The 18,733-nt window shown below is 35.3% G+C and overlaps 1 protein-coding gene across 1 annotated transcript; it reads left to right on the top strand.

Moving 5' to 3' along the window:
• The first annotated feature begins 16,084 nt into the window (after positions 1-16,084).
• Positions 16,085-17,168, top strand: LOC18443300 (tRNA-splicing endonuclease subunit Sen2-1). Its single transcript, XM_006853492.4, has one exon. It carries the CDS (start codon positions 16,232-16,234, stop codon positions 16,970-16,972), a length of 741 nt encoding a protein of 246 aa, XP_006853554.2. The 5' UTR covers positions 16,085-16,231; the 3' UTR covers positions 16,973-17,168.
• The last annotated feature ends 1,565 nt before the right edge of the window (positions 17,169-18,733 follow it).

Genomic DNA, 18,733 nt, shown 5'->3' with positions numbered 1-18,733 from the left:
TTCTATTTTTTTCCTTCCAAACCTCCCAAAATATCACCTCTAATGCAATCTTCCACACTACTCTTCCCATCTTAGGAAGAAAATTTAATTTCAATGCTGAAACAGTCCCCGCCACATTTTGAGGAAGCACCATCTGTATCCCTACAACATCAAAAAGCCAGTACTAGATTCTCAGTGTAATGGGCAATGAATAAAAAGATGTGCACCATTCTACCCATCCTCCTTGCACAACAAGAAGACATTCGAGAGAATTTTCCACCTTTTAATCAAGTTATCAATAATCAGAATTTTATCCTGCGCCGCCAACCAAATAAAAACTTAAAGTTTATGTGGAATCGGTCATTTCCAGATTTGAGCAATGTATGTGCAAGACCACCTCCACCGATCATGAAAAAAAAGATTATAACATGATTTGACAATGAAGACACCATCTCTCTCAATTTCCCATATCATCTCATCCTCTGCATTTTTCTCATCCTCTGCATTTTGAGATAAATATACATTATCCCACATCTCCATGAGTTGGCACCATTGGGCTAACAACACATTATTCAATCAGCTATAAACCAAAAGAATGTTCCATGAGCAACTCTGACCCCTCTTTTCTACAGCCTCACTAACCTTTAAGTTGGGCATAGTCACTAGCTTGAACAAATATGAAAATACTGCCTTCAAAGGATAATCCCCAAGCAACTTTTGATGCCAAAAGGAACTTGTGCACCACAACCAACATTCCATCTAAAATATCCTAATATCATTGACTTGCAATAAAGTTAGCTCTCCATAAATGAGAAGTATCGTTACACAAGCCACAGTTGTAATCTATCCATACCATATTTAGAATATAAAACTTGGTACCAAAGATAATCTTTCAAGTGAAGGCTACACCACCATCATTTGCATACAAGGGCTTGGTTGAAAGCTCTGATCTTCATAATACTGAGACCTCCTTCCCGTTTTCGGGTGCATACTCTATCCCATCTTAAAAGCTGAAATTTTATTATCTCACCATATGAACTCCAAAAGAAAATCTCTCATCATCTTTTCTAATCTTTTTGCAACCGAAGCAAGTATGTTAATCAGCGACATTTGCTATACAGGAAGGTTGGCCAAATATGACCGCAATAACGTTACTCTCACTCCTAAAAAGATATTTCAGCTTCTACATATCAAGTTTAAGTTGGACTCTTTCAATCACCTTATCCCAAACTATAAGAGAAAGTCTAGAATCCGATATGGGTATTCCAATGTATAACAGGGAAAGCACCAACTTTACACCCCATCGCATTTACCAAATTCTCTACCACAGTCTGTGAGCAATTGATGTCAATCATTAATGACTTGTGAAAGTTAACTTTTAAACCCAGTGTCACCTCACAACATTCCAAAAACCTAGCAATATTCTTCACTTGAAGAATCTCAACATCACAAAAAATGACAGTATCATCTGAATATTGCAAGTGGGAAATAGTCATAATTGCATCTGCAATCTTTAAGCCCGAAAAATGACCTATTCTTTCGACCTTACTCAACATCAAACTGAAGCATTCAGTATATATGATAAATAGGAAAGGAGAAAGTGAATCTTCTTGACGGAGTACTCTTGATGCATTGAAGAAGCCAACAAGGCTACCTTTAAAGAGCACCAAAAAATGAGCGGAGGAAAGGCAATCATAAATCCAACTCCTCTATCATCTCCAAATCCCATCACCTTCATAATTTCTAATAATGCCCCCCATTCCACTCTATCGTAAGCCTTCTCTATGTCTAACTTCAACATTACTCCAGGCTTTTTACTCATCACCCGAGAATGGATGCATCCTTGTGGTATCAGCACACTATCAGTAATTTGTCGATCCTCAATAAAAGCTGATTGCATACTGAAAATGAGGAAAGGAATGACCACTTTCAGCCTTTCGGCCAACACCTTAGCAATTATTTTATAAAGGCTATTGAGCAAGCTGATCGGTCTAATATCAGAGATTTTTGATACCACCATCTCTTTGGGAATCAAAGTCAGAAAAGTAGAATTTACTCCTCTAAAAATATGCCCCGTAATCATGAATCATCTGTCCAACTCCAAAAGCTCACCTTTAACCAAGTTCCAAAATTTATGGAAAAAAACTAATGGGAAACCATCTGGTCCAGACGTTTTATCACATGGTAAGGCAAAAACAATCTTTTGTACCTCCTTAATAGTTACCTCTCTTTCTAGCTGACACTTCAAATGGTTAGGAAGTACTTTAAAAGGTACTCTATCAAATTTTCGGGTAAATTTCACTTCCTTTGTAAAAATCTTCTCGAAATGATTTATAACTTTAAAATGTAGAATTAAAGATGCACCTCAAAAATCCATAATAAAAGGTTGTTTGGAAGTTGGAAAACCCTTTAATTAATCATCTTGACATTAAGATGCATGAATATGAAAAGAAAAAAAAGATTTTGAGTCGGTGAAATAGTGTATCTTGCAACACATTATCTAGATCGTCCATTTTCAAGATTTTCATGTGTTCATAGATCTAGTTGATTTGAACCATTTTTAAAGTTTAAAGCTTTATAATTAGAGATGAAAATAGATTCTTAGGTCAACGTAAGTATTTTTTATATCAAAATTTTATGGGTGTGGTTTCTATAAGGTTGCAACCTTAAACAATCCAATTAAGGTGTACCTCTAAATTTTATCATAGCATGTAATTTTGTTAAAAAAAATCTTAAGATTATCTCAAAATCTATTTTCACATCTAATTATAAAATTTTAAATTTAAAAAATGGTTAAAATCAAGTAGATCTATAAACATATGAAAATCTTGAAAATGGACGGTCTAGATAATATATTACAAGAAGCACTATTTTTGGGATTCAAAATCTTTTTTTTTTTCATATTAGTACGTCTCGGTGTTGAGATGATCAATTAGAGGTTTTTTCACCATTAAAAAAACCTTTTTCGATGGATTTTTTAGATGCATCTGTAATTCTTACATTTTAAAGTTGCAACCTTATATAAACTTTTTTCAAATTTTATCTATAATAAAATTTAAAGATGCGCCTTAATTGGATTGTTTAAAATTGCAACCTTATTGGAACCACACCCCGAAAGTAAAAATACAAGTTAGTTCACTAAGGAAAAGCCATTGAACGATGGTGGATATAAAGCCCCCAAAACCATATTAAAACCTGAAAAGTTTGGGTCATTTTGATGACTAACTTTCCCTTTTTAAAAAAAAACCTGTGTGCTAACCCTAACTTAACCCCATATGACCCATAATGCCCCATACTTGGCCTTTTAATGAATAGATAGAGATATACAGGGAGAAGAGTGAAACTAATATAGAGTGGATTAGTACAATCAACTAAGGGCCAAAAACTAAGAGAGAGAACTTGAGTGAGGGGAGAGAAGACCAAACTTTAACCCCTATGCATGAAACTCGTAAGTTAAGAGTTGGAGTTTGAGGAAGCAATACGAAGTGAAGGAATTCTGGATGAAATTAAGGGATTGCATACGATGAGACCATTTATTTTTAATATAAGGCGGTTATAATTATTTACAACCATCTGATGTGAAATTTGATATGTTGGATATATTTCAAAATACGATAAATTTTTTTTTGAAATTTGAGTTTGGTCAATATAATAAATACAAGCATCTAATTTCACATCCAATGGTCAAGACTAATTGTGACGATCTTCTCCTAAAGATAAATAATCTCATTGTATACTTTTTTTTAAATTAAGGGGTTCTTGACACCAAATGTGACTGAATTGAGATTTAAACTCTTAAGACTCCTCTTTAGGGCGTGTTTGTTTGGTGGAACTTTTAGGAAGTGGGAACCAAAAGTTCCACTAGCTTCCATGTCCCATGATGGAAGCCTGAATGTTAATATCCCAAATAAATCCTCCTTTCCCTTGCGCGCCACTTCTCTCCGCAAAGAAGCCCTACAGCACCAACGCCAACACCAAGAAATGTATCTCTCTGAGCTATTCTCAAGGTAATCTCTCTTGTTCGCCTCTCTCTCTATGGATTTTTGGCCATCACACCATGTTTTTCTTTACATTTTTCTCTTACATTGTAGAAAGTTTACCAGTCACTCCTTTGGGTTATCTTTCTCAAATCCATTGCATTTATACATGAATATGGATCATTTGTGCTAGTTAGGCATAACCTATATATCATGGAATAGGCTTACCCGTCCGCAAGAAAAGCATATGCATCATGGAATAGTCTCGGTATACTTGGCCAGACCAACAAAAATTGCATTTGATTGGGAGATGATCATAAGTGTCACTCCTTGCTCTCTGTATAGGATACATCGACCAAAAAAATAAAATCCTTTTTTCTGTAGATTATAAGAGGTAGAGTTCCATGTTCTTGTACACTATGCAAAAACAATGAGCTGAAAGTTTGTGTGTTGTTGATAATAGCCGTTGAGATCCAACTGAGAATAACCAGTTATTGTAGAAGTCCACAAAAACCAAATGTTTCACTCAACTGTGTCTAATAATTTGTGGGCATATTTTTGTTGATGACCAAATTTGGCAATGAAGCTGCTGAGAGAATTGGTTAAGAATAGATTTTCCATGAAACTAAAGGTTAAATGGCAAAGTTTCTTGACTATTAAATGGTCTTTTTATGTGTTATATGTAGGTAATGTGATTTAAATGGCCTTTCATGTGGTATTTATGTAGTAGTGAGATTGTGATTTGTCCAACATCAACTGAAGATGCTGGGAAAGCGTTCAGTAAAATGCCTGAACAAGGTGATTTTATGAAATGCTATACTTTTTGGTATTAAAAAAAAAATGGTTTACAGATAAGTAATTTTCATTCTTGCTCATATGATATTTCCAAGTGATACCAAAATGAGTAATTTCACGATCACAAGTGGAATATGTTAATATGTTCATTAAGAAAAGCTCTATGGATATCAGTCATGCTGCTGTAAAATCTGTATGCCTTCTGAGGGTAAGTAAGACTACTCTCTTGGAGTGCGAATGATCATGACGAGGATGTGCAATTACGAGATGCAATTGCATCCCAAATGTGGCATGCCTATGTCATTCGTTAGAGTCATCCAATTATTTATCATTTAGGTGTCTTCTTGTTGTTGATTGATGTCATAGACACTCATTTTGTGGTGATATGTAATTGTTTTGTGCTTTTTTTTTTTAAGTTAAACTCTTTCCATGGTATGTGGTATGAATGTGACTTTTAAATGTATCTTTTGATTTTTCAGTATGGATAGTAAAACTTATTCGATTCAAAACTTATAGCAATAAAATATCATGCAAAAAATAAGTACAAATAGTGAGAATGCAGAAAGTACCCCGGATTTCCAAAACAATCCAAACAACTTATCAAACATAGGTTCTCAGGATTCTTAAAAATTCCAGCAGCTTATCAAACACACTATTTGCCTGTTCCACCTCCCAGGAGGTTCCAACTTCCATGGAGACAGATCTTCCACCTCCTAAGATGTTCTAACTTCCAGTTATCAAACACACCCTAAGGGGCTGTAGAATTTGGGGAAAGAACAAGGAGCAAGAATGACCCCCTTGTATCATATACACAAGGCAAGCAAAATTATGTAACCCATAGGTTCGTCATTTTGTATCTTTCTACTTTAATTTTTCCTTTAATTTTGTAATCTTTTGAAGTGCCAATCCGAGGTGGATCGCTCACCAAAACATAAACAATAGTAATCGAGGGGCCGCTCATAAAATTGGGGCTAGTCCTTATACATATATACATACATACATATATGACACACACACACGAATGATATTTATTTAAACCTTATCCAATGAATGTGTGTGTTTCTCTACTTGTCTATATTTGGAGTCTAAACTTAAATGGATTTAAATGATACTTGTGCACGCTTCCACCTGTCCACATGATGTGAACGACATACTTTTCCATCATCATCATCATTATCAAAGCCTTTTCCCAACTAATTGGAGTTAGTTACACGAATTCTGGTCTATGCTTTTTTTAAGAGGCCAAACCCTTAATGAGACCATATATCCACATATTTTTTTCTCATTATTTCCAGCCATATCCTTTTGGGCTTACCCCTTAGCTTTTTTTATCCTTCCACTTGAACTAACTCACACACCCTAACAAGTGTTGTACAAGATTTGTGTTACACATGGCTAGCCCACCTAAGTCTACTTTTTCTCATCTTATCGCCTATTGGTGACATACCTAAATTCTCCCGAATATATTCATTTTGAATTCTATGAGGTTTTTGTTGTCCTATCATGGTTTAGACCAGTGTTTGACTATTCTATTCGAGTGCTGAGTAGTCATGGGCTCATCACCTTGGTGAACCTGAGTTACCCCAAGTTGGGTGTCACACTCAAGGATATTAAAAAAATAAAAAAACATAAAAATTCCAAAAAAGAAGGAATTTATTTGTGATTTTTTTTTTACGTTTTCTATCATTTAGGCAAAAGATTGGAAAGTATTTTGGCCATATACTTATTTTCACACTTTGCCATATTTTTTAAATTATTCAAAAAATACCCCCAGTCACAAATTGATTTTTTAAAATCTGTTTTTTACTACCTTTTAACCTCATTTTGTAGTGTTTTGCTTAACATTACTTTAAATATACATTTTTTTTTTATATTTTTTATAATTTTTTAACTTTCTTTTTTGCTACTACAATACTCGGCACTACTCACGCCGAGTTACTCATTCTCGGCCTGAGTACTAGGCTTAGGCCTGGACCGAGTACTCGGACTGAGTCGACCTTTCTAACATTAGTTTAGACAGAGATAATTCGACCATGATGGAGGGAATGGGGTCCTACAGTATCAAAGAAATTGGTGGACCCGAATTTTCAGTCTGCTAAGTCAGTTTGGGGAAGGAGACCAATGGCCTTTGTGGGTTTTGATTCTTATGTCTTATCAAGTGGTTTGTGGGTCATATGGGACCCGAATGTCGTTCAAAAAGATAATAGTGTTTTAAATGCAAGACATATCTCCATTTTTTTTTTTGGCTCTGTGGATGGTTTTAAATGGGGTAAAACAAATGTATATGGTCCCAACCGTCCCGATGAAAGAGCACAATTTTTTGATGAACTGAATGCTTTGACCAATTTCGTTAATGTGCCATGGTGTATTGGAGGTGATTTCAATGTGATTCGATGGCCTATTGAATCCTCAGTTAATCCTAAGATCTCTCCTTGTATGCGCATGTTTAATTCTTTTATTCAGAATAATGAACTTTTAGATATTCTTTCAATTGGGGTTGCCTACACCTGGTCAAAGCATGTTCTTTCAGACCCTACCTTTACCCACTTAGATAGGTTCTTGGTGACCAACGCATTTTTTAATAAGTTTCCAAATCTTTATGTTAAAGCCTTAGTGAAAATTGCCTCCGATCATGTCCCTATCCAATTGAATTCGATGGGTATGAAGTTTGGCCCATCACCTTTTAGAATGGAGCTAAATTGGTTATCAAATAGAAGCTTTATTAAGTTGGTGGAAGAAGTTTGGCAAAATACCAAGATAGAAGGTTGTGTGGGTCATCAATTTCTTATTAAATTGAAAATGCTGAAGAATGAAATTTTTAAATGGAAAAAAGAATCTTGGGGTAACCTACAGTAAAAAATTGCAGTGAGAAAAAAAAATATTGCAGAGATTGATGAGATCCAATTTATGGGAGGATCAATGCCACCAGAGAAAATGAGGGAAAAAAACAATTCTCTTGCTTCCTTGCATGACCTTCTGAAATTGGAAGAAGTATATTGGAGGCAAAGATCTAGAGTGAAATGGCTAAAGGAAGGAAATAGAAACACTAAATTCTTTCATGCTATTGCTAATGCTAGAAAAAGGGATAACTCCATTAGTAAAATTAAAATGGGAGATGTGGAACTTATTGAGCCAGGTAGTATTGAAATGAGTTTAATTAACCATTTCAAGGAAAAAAGAAATCATCTTAGTCTTGAGAATGTCATCTTCGATAGATTGCCTTCAAAAAGGGCTTTATGGCTGGAAAGACCTTTCGAAATGGATGAGATAAAAAGTGTTTGTCTTCTCCTTGGGGAGGGATATGGCACCGGGGCCAGACGTTTTCCTTCAGCCTTTTTCCAAACCTTTTGGGAGCTTCTAAAGGAGGATCGTTTTTACTCATAGATAAATTTTATCATAGAGTTAAAATCTCGGCAACAATAAATTCTACCTTTATTGCTTTAATTCCCAAAAATCCTATTATAGAGAGTGTGAAGGACATAAGGCCTATTAGCCTACTGGGGAGTGTCTATAACATTGTTGCAAAGATTTTGGCAAATAGATTGAGAGAAGTATTGCATCAGGTTGTGAAAGGTCATCAGTTTGCTTTCCTCAAAGATAGACATATTATGGACAGTATTTTAATGGCACAAGAATGTATACACTCAAGGCTGAAAGAGCAAAAACCAGGTCTTCTATGTAAAATAGATTTTGAAAAGATATATGACAAAGTGGATTGGCATGTTCTATATGAAATCTTAGGAAAGATGCATTTTAGATCACGTTGGAGTGTGTGGATCCAGGGATCTTTGAAGTCAACTTATTTCTCCATCCTTTTGCAATGGAAATTCTTGTGTTATTTTAAAGCATCAAAAGGCACTCGACAAGGAGATCATATGTCCCCATACTTATATACTATTGTGGCTGAAAGTTTTAGTACTATGTTTAATTCTATGGTGAGTAGAGGCCTCAATTTTCCATCCTTTTCAATGGTAAATCTTGTGTTATTTTAAGGCATCAAAAGGCATTTGGCAAGGAGATCATTTGTCCCCAAACTTATATACTATTGTGGCGAAAAGGTTTAGTACTATGTTGAATTCTGTGGTGAGTAGAGGCCTTATTTTTTATTTAGTGTTGGTAGATTAAAAATCTCTTATTTACAGTATGCAGATGATACTATTATCTTTTGTAGTTCCGAGGAACAAGAAGTCGGGAATTTGTGGATGTTTCTTAAAGTATATGGAAATAGCAATAGGTCTCAAAGTGAATTTAGAAAAGACAATTTTGATTGAGATTGGAGTTTCAGAGAACGTGGTTGTATCTTTGGCAGAAATTCTTGGATGTGGGGTTGACAAGTTTTCTTGCAAATATTTGAGTCTTCCTTTATTTGGAGGAAACCAATCAGTATCTATTTGGGATCCTATTATTGAAAGATTTAATAAGAAATTGGATCTATGAAAGTCTGAAGTGTTGTCATTTGGAGGAAGATCTACTCTTATCAAGTCTAACTCTTATCAAGTCTACTTTGTTCAACTTGCCTATCTATTTTCTGTCCATTTTCAAAATGCCAAAGCAGGTGGTGAAGACTTTGGAAAACATTATGAGATCTTTTTTATGGAGCAATGTAGGAATGGGAAAAAAACTGAAACTTGTGAATTGGGATAAGGTATGCACCTCCAGGAGAGATGAAGGTCTAGGAGTTAAAAAGGTAAAATTGATGAACACTAGCCTATTGACTAAATAGTGGTGGCGCTTCCAAAATCAGCATGATAGCTTATGGGGAGAAGTGTTAAAAGAATAAATATGGAGTAGATATATTGACTGGCCTTATTAAAAGTCCAAGATCTAAGGTTGGTTTTTTAAATATTTGGAAAGGAATTGATGTGTGCCGATCATTATATCTTACTCTTTGTCGCAAAGTTGTTGGAAAGGGAGATCAAACCTTGTTCTGGTTTGATAAGTGGCTGTGAGACTTTGCTCTTCGAGATTCTTTCCCTGAGGTCTTCTCCAAAGTCGACAATCCATTGGCCTAAGTGAAAGATACTAGAGGAGCTGATTTTACTAACTCTTGAAATATTGTTTGCAGGTACAGGAGGGTCTCGAATTCTTTCTTTCATAAGCTCCAATTGCTTATGAATCTGTTGCATTATTTTTTCTATGTTCCCAATATAGATGATCGATTGGTGTGAGAACTCATAGTTTCAAGGGACTTTTCAGTTAAGTCTGTCTATCGACTACTGCATGAGGATAATCACAAAGCGACTGACCATAGCTTAGCAAGAATATAGAATTTGCTGGTGCCGCTAAAGGTTCGGTTATTTTTGTGGGTAGCTCTTCAAAAAAAGCTTCCTACTGTGGATAACTTTCATAAGAGAGGTTTCATAATTGTCAAGGTTTGTAGGCTATATTTGAGGAATAACGAAAGTGTGGACCATATTATTTTACATTGTCCTTTCATTCTAAGCATGTGGGATAGGTGTAGAAAGTTGTTGAATCTAAATATCATGACCCCTCAAAGCCCAGAGTTGATCCTCTCTCAATGGATGTACCTTGGTTTGTCGAAAATTGGCACCGTATTATGACGAGCTTTATGGGTGAGCACTATTTGGAATATTTGGAGAGAGAGAAATAGAAGAACATTTTAAGGGACACAAAGTGAAATTGAAGTTTTGAAGTCCAACACCTTAGCAATAGCAGCTGAATGGTTTTCAATAAACAAGGATTGTAAGTTTATCCCAAAATCTCAGATTTTTGAGAATCCATCTGAAGCTGCTAAGCTTAATAATGACAGACATACTCAAAATGCTATTTGGATATCTCCTCATAAAAATTGCTTAAAACTCAACTTTGATGGAAGCTCGATTGGAAACCCAAGCCCAGCAAATTATGGTGGTGCCATTAGAGATCACATGGGTAATTACAAATTCACATACTCGGGACCATGTGGAGATACAACAGTGAATGAAGCTGAGCAAGAGCTCTTTTGGAGGGATTAAAGATAATAAACAACCTCGAGGGCCAAAAGACAATTGAAGGTGATTCAAGCAATGTCATTGCTTGGGCAAAAGGAGAAATGAAGCCACCTTGGAGATTATGCAGCATTTTCGATGAAATCTTTTTCATTTTAAGTAGTGGTTCTTTTGAGTTATCTCTTTGTTTTAGGAAGGCTAATATGGAAGTTGATGCTTTAGCAAAGCGTGGTGTGCACCAACATTCATTGGTGGTTACATCCTTTTCTTCTTGAACCTCCTTGTAATCGTTCGTGGGTGAATGAAATTCATAGTAACTAATTTCAAAAAAGCGAAATCGGTGGAAATACAACATTCCCCCCAGTTGTAATGTTCTCTCCATAATACCCCTTGTGGAGAAGTCTCTTGTACCCGCTACCCTAGCGAATTTGATTTCTGTCTTTCCCAAAGACCACTTTTCACTTTTTCAGTACTATTCCAAACAAAAATACCCTTGTAACACGAAATTCAAAATTAAATTTCCCATTGTTCTCTCTCTCTGTAAAACTCCTCTCTGAACTCTTCTCTCCCCCACTTTCTCTCTCCCCTTCTCTGTTTCACCTGTCTTTTCCTGTCTAAAACTCCTCTCTACCCTGTCTCTCTCTGAACTCTGTCTCTCCCACTCTCTCTCTACCCCATCTCTCTCTAATACTCTCTCTCTCTCTAAACGTCCCCATCGCCATATAGGGTTTTCAGAAGTTGGGGATCTCTCCAAAGGTATATTCTTTACGACTTTTTGTCTGATTACTCTGTTGTGTATGATTTATGACATGCAAGCACAATACAAATGGTTATTAAGAGTAAGCACAATACAAATGGTTATTAAGAGTAAGCACAATACAAATGGTTATTAAGAGTAAGCACAATAGAAATGGTTATTAAACAGTTACCGTATTTTCTATCTAGTTGGGCCCCATATTTTCTGCTGAATCTTTTGTGCTGTGGCTTTATATGTTCTGTATCAAAGCAAAAGCTTACTTGGGTACTACTTTAAACATATTGTTGCAATTGTTGGGTTTGATCTTGCTTCATGTTTAATGGAATGTGGAATTACAACTTGGGACATTTTGAATTTGACCAAACTTTTGTTGATTTTTGGTCTTCCCAAAGTTGTCATTTGTTTGTGCTATCATTTTAAGTGCCTATATGGATAGCTTTGTGTTTTGGAATAGTGAGTTCATAAACTCAGATGAACCCATTACAAAATACTAGAATCTATTTATCAAAATTTTCAGGTGCAAGTTCAAGAACTTTCAATTACAATTTCTGGAATTTGTACTTACCTGAGTTAATTTCAGCAGCTTATTTTTTGACAGTCTTACTGTTCAGTTTTTTAACTCCTTTATGGCAGCTTACATTCCACAACTTGTCTTGCTTGTTTTGGGTACTGTCCCAACTTTGTCTTGCTTTTTCTTTTTTGGGTATTGTCCCAAGGATGCATACTTTTTAAATTCTAGCCCTTCATCTATTTAAAATTAAATGTTTTACTCTACCCCTTAATTTTATACAGCTAAAAAAAATTAAATAAACAAAAATCATAAATCTAAACCTAATTTCAGTATGTAAAAAATAAGTAATTTAGAGTCAGATCTATCAATTTTGATGATTTATTCATAATATATTGCTCCTTTTAATCCCCCCTTTTTTGGTTACTTTAAACTTATGGTTGGCATTGCAGAGCAACCTTTTTGTCTTCTGCTCTTCATATTCATGCAACTTCTCATTTTATTTGATGCTGTTAGTATTGCTTATTGGATATTATTATTTATTAATTATGATGGAAAGATGTGTTCTTGCTCCACTCATAATGGTTTCCTCCTTGCTGGTTATAAGTTTTTTTCTTTTTTCGCCCTTATTTGTATCCTGCTTTCTTTCCATTTTTTTATTTCCATTGATACGTAGCTTTGCAATGACTTTTTACTCATGGTTTGTGTTCTTGGATTCTGTTGTGTATCTAAAATTTTGCTATGTTCTGTTTTTTGTTTAAGGGCCCATTTAGCTCCTTGAAAAAAATTCTTGAAAATGATTTCTATGACTTGTGGATGATTCATATTTTTTATCCGAATATTAACCTCTTTGGTGAGCATCTATATGAAACCCTGAAATTATATTTTCATTGCTTTGCTCAAACATTTTGGCTGTAAACAGGAAATTTATTTCCAAGAAATATATAATTAGGATATTACTTTTTTATTACAAATTATACAACCAATATGAAAACCAATGTCATAAATTGAATTTCTAATTCTATTTCGAGCAAAATATCTTTTTTCATCTCCCAAGAAAATAGGAAAACACCGAAGTATCATTAGAAAAAATAGAGGGGGTTAATATGATCCACCATCCAATTTTCTCTCTCCCCCTTGCTGACCCTGCTTCTCTCACCAACACCCTGTTTTTCCAGGATCTCTATTAAACCCTAGCTTATGATTTTTATTTTCAACCATAAAATCAATCGATTCCTCGAAAACAAGACAGAATACAAATTTCAATGGGTAATTAACTGATGTTTCTCTGCAATTTTCTGAGAAAGACCCTAGAATCCTTTGATTCTGATTTGGTGAAACCCTAATTTGAAATGGTTGTTTCTTTTGAACTACAAAGGATTGGTACAATGTATAAAATCCAACTACCTGTTCATATGATGGATTCTCCATTGAGAATCGAGGTACTTATCAAATAGGTTTTTGTTTTCTTGTTCCTGTAGTTCAATTTGTTTCACTACATCACTTCGATTTTATTTTTATTTTTTTTTTTGGGGGGGGTGGGTTTAATGGACTGAATTCGTGTTTTGTTCCAGAGAAAGGGGCTCATTTTAGAGGGATAAACTTGTTTCAAGCAGAGAGAGGCTTGTTTGAGAGAGAGAAATATGTTTGGGAGGTTTTAGAGAGAGTGACTCATTTTAGAAAGAGACACTCCTTCTGGAATGAAAAACTGGTTTGAGAGAGAGAGAGACAGACAGACAGACAGGCAGACAGGGAGACTTGTTTTAGAGAGCGAAAGTCATTTTCCTAACTGCAAATGCCAATGCCTTTTCTTGAGAGAGAGACGTGCTGTTTTCTTTGCTGTAGAGAGACGTTTTCATGGAATTTCATTTATTGATAAGGTTCTCAGGGTGAAGAAATATTTCCTGAAAATGAGGCAAAAATGGGGATAATGGGGAGATTTATTTTGGGTTCCAATTCCATGAAATAGATCTCCTGGAAATTAATTTACAAGAACTTAAATGGGCTCAAGTGTATGACTTGGGTGATAAATGTTTTCCGCTTAGATTTGCTGAATTCATTTGAATTTTATGACTTTACCGTTTTTGCTGTAATGGGTGTGCCTTAAAAACCAGTTCTGTGGGCTTCTCAATTCTTTTATATGTGGTTTACAATTGCAGATATTTGGGCCAATGATTTGTAGCATCTGAAATCAGCTGATTATGATCTGAATATTTTTTTGAAATTGGATGGAGATTGTCTATAATTTGAAATGAAAAAGAACTTACTTTAGTTCTGGAAAATGTTCATGCCTTAATTATTAAAAGTATTTCTTTTACTAGATTAAATGATTGTTCAGCCTTAATTCTTTTTAGAACTTACATGAAAAGTTTTATCCTTTGGATTGGAATTCAAATAGAAGTTTGAATTGTTGTGTTTTCTCCATTGGTCCCCACATTTTAACCAAAACCTTTAACCTTTTTATTCTAGTTGTTATGTTGGGATGTTGGGTGGGATATAGACAGTAGATGTCTTCGTTAAATTTTGATGAATAAGAGGTAACCTGGAAGTACCTGCTTGTGATGTTGCGAATTTGAGTTTTTATGCCTTTGGGGAAAACTAATCCCTTAAGGCTCATACACGAGACTTAGGGTTAAATGATCTTAGTGCCTTTCCATTTGTGTAAGAGGTCATAAAGATATATACAACATGCATAACTACAATGCATGTGCTGTATGAAATTTTATCATATTGAGATGACTTAAGCTGGGATATTTCTTATATATTGGGTTACATCTCTGATTTTATTAGTATGCAGTCATAAAAGATATGCAGAACATGCATAATTACAATGCATTTATGGTATCAAATTTCATCATATTGAGTTGACATAAGCTGGATATTTTTCATATGTTTTATTGCATTTGGGATTTTGGCAGTATGCCCTTCCAACAGAGGTTAGGTCAACTTTCTAATATATTTGCGTCAGAATATGATTGTGAGCTGGTGTATATGTGGTACAATATTAAGAAATGTTCCCTAAACATTTGTTTTCCAATACAGAAGGGTACTCCTACCACTGGTGATGGATTGCCAGATCAAGTTTCTACTTTCTAGATATCCAGTCCAATCAAGAGTCCTCCCTTCTCTAGATTTCTAGGCATACGACAACCTCATCTACTAAAATTATATTTATGATTCATATTTTGCATCTCCTTTTATGTGCTAGTTCTCTCAAAGTCGGCTACCACCTGCTTAAGTTGGAAAAGCGAAAGTGCCTTATACCTTTGTTCGACACTCTCTTCCATGTGCAGGTAGTTCCTTCCAGCCATGGTTAGTTCTGCAGTTTAACAAGCACTTGGAACTTCTACTTCGCCTATTTAAGAAGGCGATGAGAATTTTCTCTTTATTTTCTTCATTGCCATTATAACAGAATTTACAACCGAATGCACAGAAGGCCTATTTGATACCCAAAAAATGTTTTGCTGTGGTATATAAGCAGAGTCTTGGTGCTTGTATTTGAATGGAATATTATATGGAAGAAAACCCTGCTCACAACTTATGGTCTTTATGGCTCCACCCCTTTTTGTGTTTCACGTGGTTACATCCATGATTAATATTTATTTGATAATGAAAGATATTATTTTTCTGAACTTATGAACATTGGCTGCAGCGTTTCAGTTGATTGTATAATATTTGTAAGAATTCCTTATATGCCCTTGAGATTATTTTTCTAAACTTCTTACGAGCATTGGCTGCATTGTTTCAGTTGATTGCATAATATTTGTAAAAAATTCCTTATAAACCCTTTTGTTATTTTATGCAGTTAATTCCAGGAAAATCTCCTAGCACAAGCACAAATTACATGTTCTCTAGCAAGGAGAGGTCAAAGTTTTTCAAATTCTTCTAGGACACTTCATATTAAATATTTATGTATTCAACCTAATACAACACCAATTAAGGGGAGCAAATTTGGCTCAAGTGAAAGGCTCTAAAAAGGGCAAGAGGAAGGCCCAAAAGGACATGGATGGAAGTAGTGAGAAGAGACATGGTGACTTATGGTAGGACTGAAGGTATGATCCTCGATAGAGCAGAACAATGGAACAAGATTCGTGTAGCTGACCCCAAATAGCTGGGATAAGGCACTGATGATAATGATAATAGAAAGGTTTCCAATTTATGAATTGATTTCTGTCTTCCGGTTTAAGATTGTCAATTTCTAAGATTTGCGCAGCTAGCTTCCCTTATTATTTATGAAATATAAGAAAAATAAAAATTCCATTGTTCCATGCTTGCAATGGAACCAAGATGGAAGGGAAAAGGTTCGGCAGGAGTTGCTTCCTCTAATCCCATGTCCAAAATAATTACACAGCTACAATCCTCTTTATTACTCTCAAGACCCCATGCATTACTCAATGGTTCATCTGTGCTCCTTGAAGTTGGATCCGAGCAAACTGACCTGCTAAACCATGCATGTTTTGGTCGGCCTGTCATCACCACTCTCAAGGATAAGCAGTGGTTCCAACTGGGTTTTGAGGAAGCCTTCTATCTCATCCATTCCCTCAAATGCCTTTCAGTGCCTTGCGGGTCGGTTAGCTTGACCTCTGAAGAGTTGTGGAAATACATGATATCAAAGAAAAAGTTGTTTCCAAGGTTGTACAAGGCTTACTCTCATCTCAGGTCAAAGAATTGGGTAGTGCGCCAGGGTTCACAATATGGTACTGATTTTGTGGCCTACCGCCACCACCCTGCCCTTGTTCATTCAGAGTATGCAGTTCTTGTTCTATCAGAGAAGGATCAAGATCAAGGGCCATCTCGTCTAAGGGTCTGGTCAGATTGGCACTCTATTGTCAGGGTTTGCGGGAGTATTGCTAAGACATTGTTGGTTTTAGATGTTGATATCTCTGGGGCTGATGAAAGCTCACCCAGTTGTCTTGAAAGATTTTGTGTGAGTGAGTACAAAATCGCAAGGTGGGTTCCAGAGCAGCACCGGGAGGATCACGTGCCTGTGAAAGAGGAAGCAAAGTAAGAATTTTAATGTTCACTTAGCTTTAAAAAAAGTACTCAAGTTCAAATATTAGTTTGTTAGGCAGTATCCTTGTGTGTCTCCCTAATGCCTCTTTAAGACACTGGATGGATTCTGCAACTGACTGATGAGAACCTTGAGCTGAGATTACAGTGTTTTCATGTGCTATATATATTGATTTTTTAGTTACTTTCACAAATTTTTATCCATGGAAATTGGCGAGAGATTTCTTGAGTTTCTTGCTGTGCTTTTTAGGCTGGGAACTCACTTTACAGGAAAAAACGAGTTTCTGTTGTACTGTTGTTCTATTCTTGGCCTTTTCACAACATTTTTTTAGCTGATTTTTTCTTCCTTCAAGCATTAACTACTCAAAAATCAAAGAAGTGGGGGAAGTAAATGTATTCTGTGAATAGGCTCAAATACTCATTTTAAAGGATTTTGAGTTTCTTTGTTGCTACATGGCAGAAACAGCTTTCTGCAGGGCCTATTAAGTTGGTCGAGTCAAAATAAATGCATTTCATCATCTATTCCGTGAAGTCTGTGGGATATGCTACTTATGGTGGTACATAGCACTTTTTTGCTCGTAGGATGTGATGAATTTTGCAATTTAAACTATAGGGTGTGATTTCTATAAGGTTGCAACCTTAAACAATCCAATTAAGGCACGTCTCTAAATTTTATCATAACATGTAATTTTGGTAAAAATCAAATAGATCTTTAAACATATGAAAATTTTGAAAATGGGCGGTCTAGATAATGTGTTGCAAGATGAACAGTTTTTGGGATTCGAAATCTTTCTTTTTTTTTTTTCATATTCATACATCTCGATGTCGAGATGATCAATTAAAAGGTTTTTCAACATTAAAACAACCTTTTTCTATGGATGTTTGAGGTGTATGTTTAATTCTACATTTTAAGGTTGCAACTTTATATAAACTTTTTCCTAAACTATAGGGATTCATGTATATCTTAGTGTATATATATATAGCCCTGTGTGCGTGCTCGCGCGCGAATAAATCAGCAGTTCTTTTTTTGGATGGGTTGTCTTGATTTGCAGGAGGGATGATAATATTTAAGAGTAAGAACACTGCTACTCATGGTTTCAACTACTTTCTTGCAAAACAATGAAAACCATTCGTATTGGACTATTTCAGGATTTGATGATTTCTTGATGATTTGGTGGTATACAAAATGTCCAGGTTTTCACCTCTCTTGAGAATGATTTATAGTTCTATTTCAATTTGGCCCATCTAAACATCGATAAAACAAATGAAACACAATATAATGTAATAAAATTGGGACTGCATGAATCATGCATGATGTATGGCGCCCCATACGATGAGTGATTTAACTCTTTAGCGCAAAGACTTATTGATGCAAATGAAAATCATTTCTGCAATTTTGTTTTTATTTTTATTTTTGGGTTGTTCCAATCCTAGACCAACGGGTGGAGGTGCACAAAAGACTCATCCTGAACTTTGACGACAAAACAATTTCAGACAATTATAACTGCTTGATGAAATTTGGATGGTGATGAGTCATGAAGTATTGTAGAAATTTGCCTTTTTTTCTCACTTTAGCTTTTTATTATTTATTAGTGTTTACTTATCTTTCCATTTCACATATAACCATTTACAAAAGGACATGGTTAGCATCCGCCCAAGCCCGCACATGTACAAATGTGGGCTTGGCAATAAATATATGTTTATAATATAATGATTCTAATTTTTAGACAATATATAATCTTTAACATGAATATGAATA

Source organism: Amborella trichopoda, chromosome 2 (assembly GCF_054954075.1).
Source record: "Amborella trichopoda isolate Santa Cruz 75 chromosome 2, AtrichopodaSantaCruz75HAP2 v2.0, whole genome shotgun sequence".
Taxonomy (NCBI): Eukaryota; Viridiplantae; Streptophyta; class Magnoliopsida; order Amborellales; family Amborellaceae; genus Amborella; species Amborella trichopoda.
Note: the sequence above shows the minus strand (reverse complement) of the source record. Positions and strands in the feature narration are given on the sequence as shown.

What these genes read in the sequence shown, in the direction of transcription:
- LOC18443300 (XM_006853492.4), top strand. Translation starts at nt 16,232, where the DNA reads ATGCTTGCAATGGAACCAAGATGGAAGGGAAAAGGTTCGGCAGGAGTT.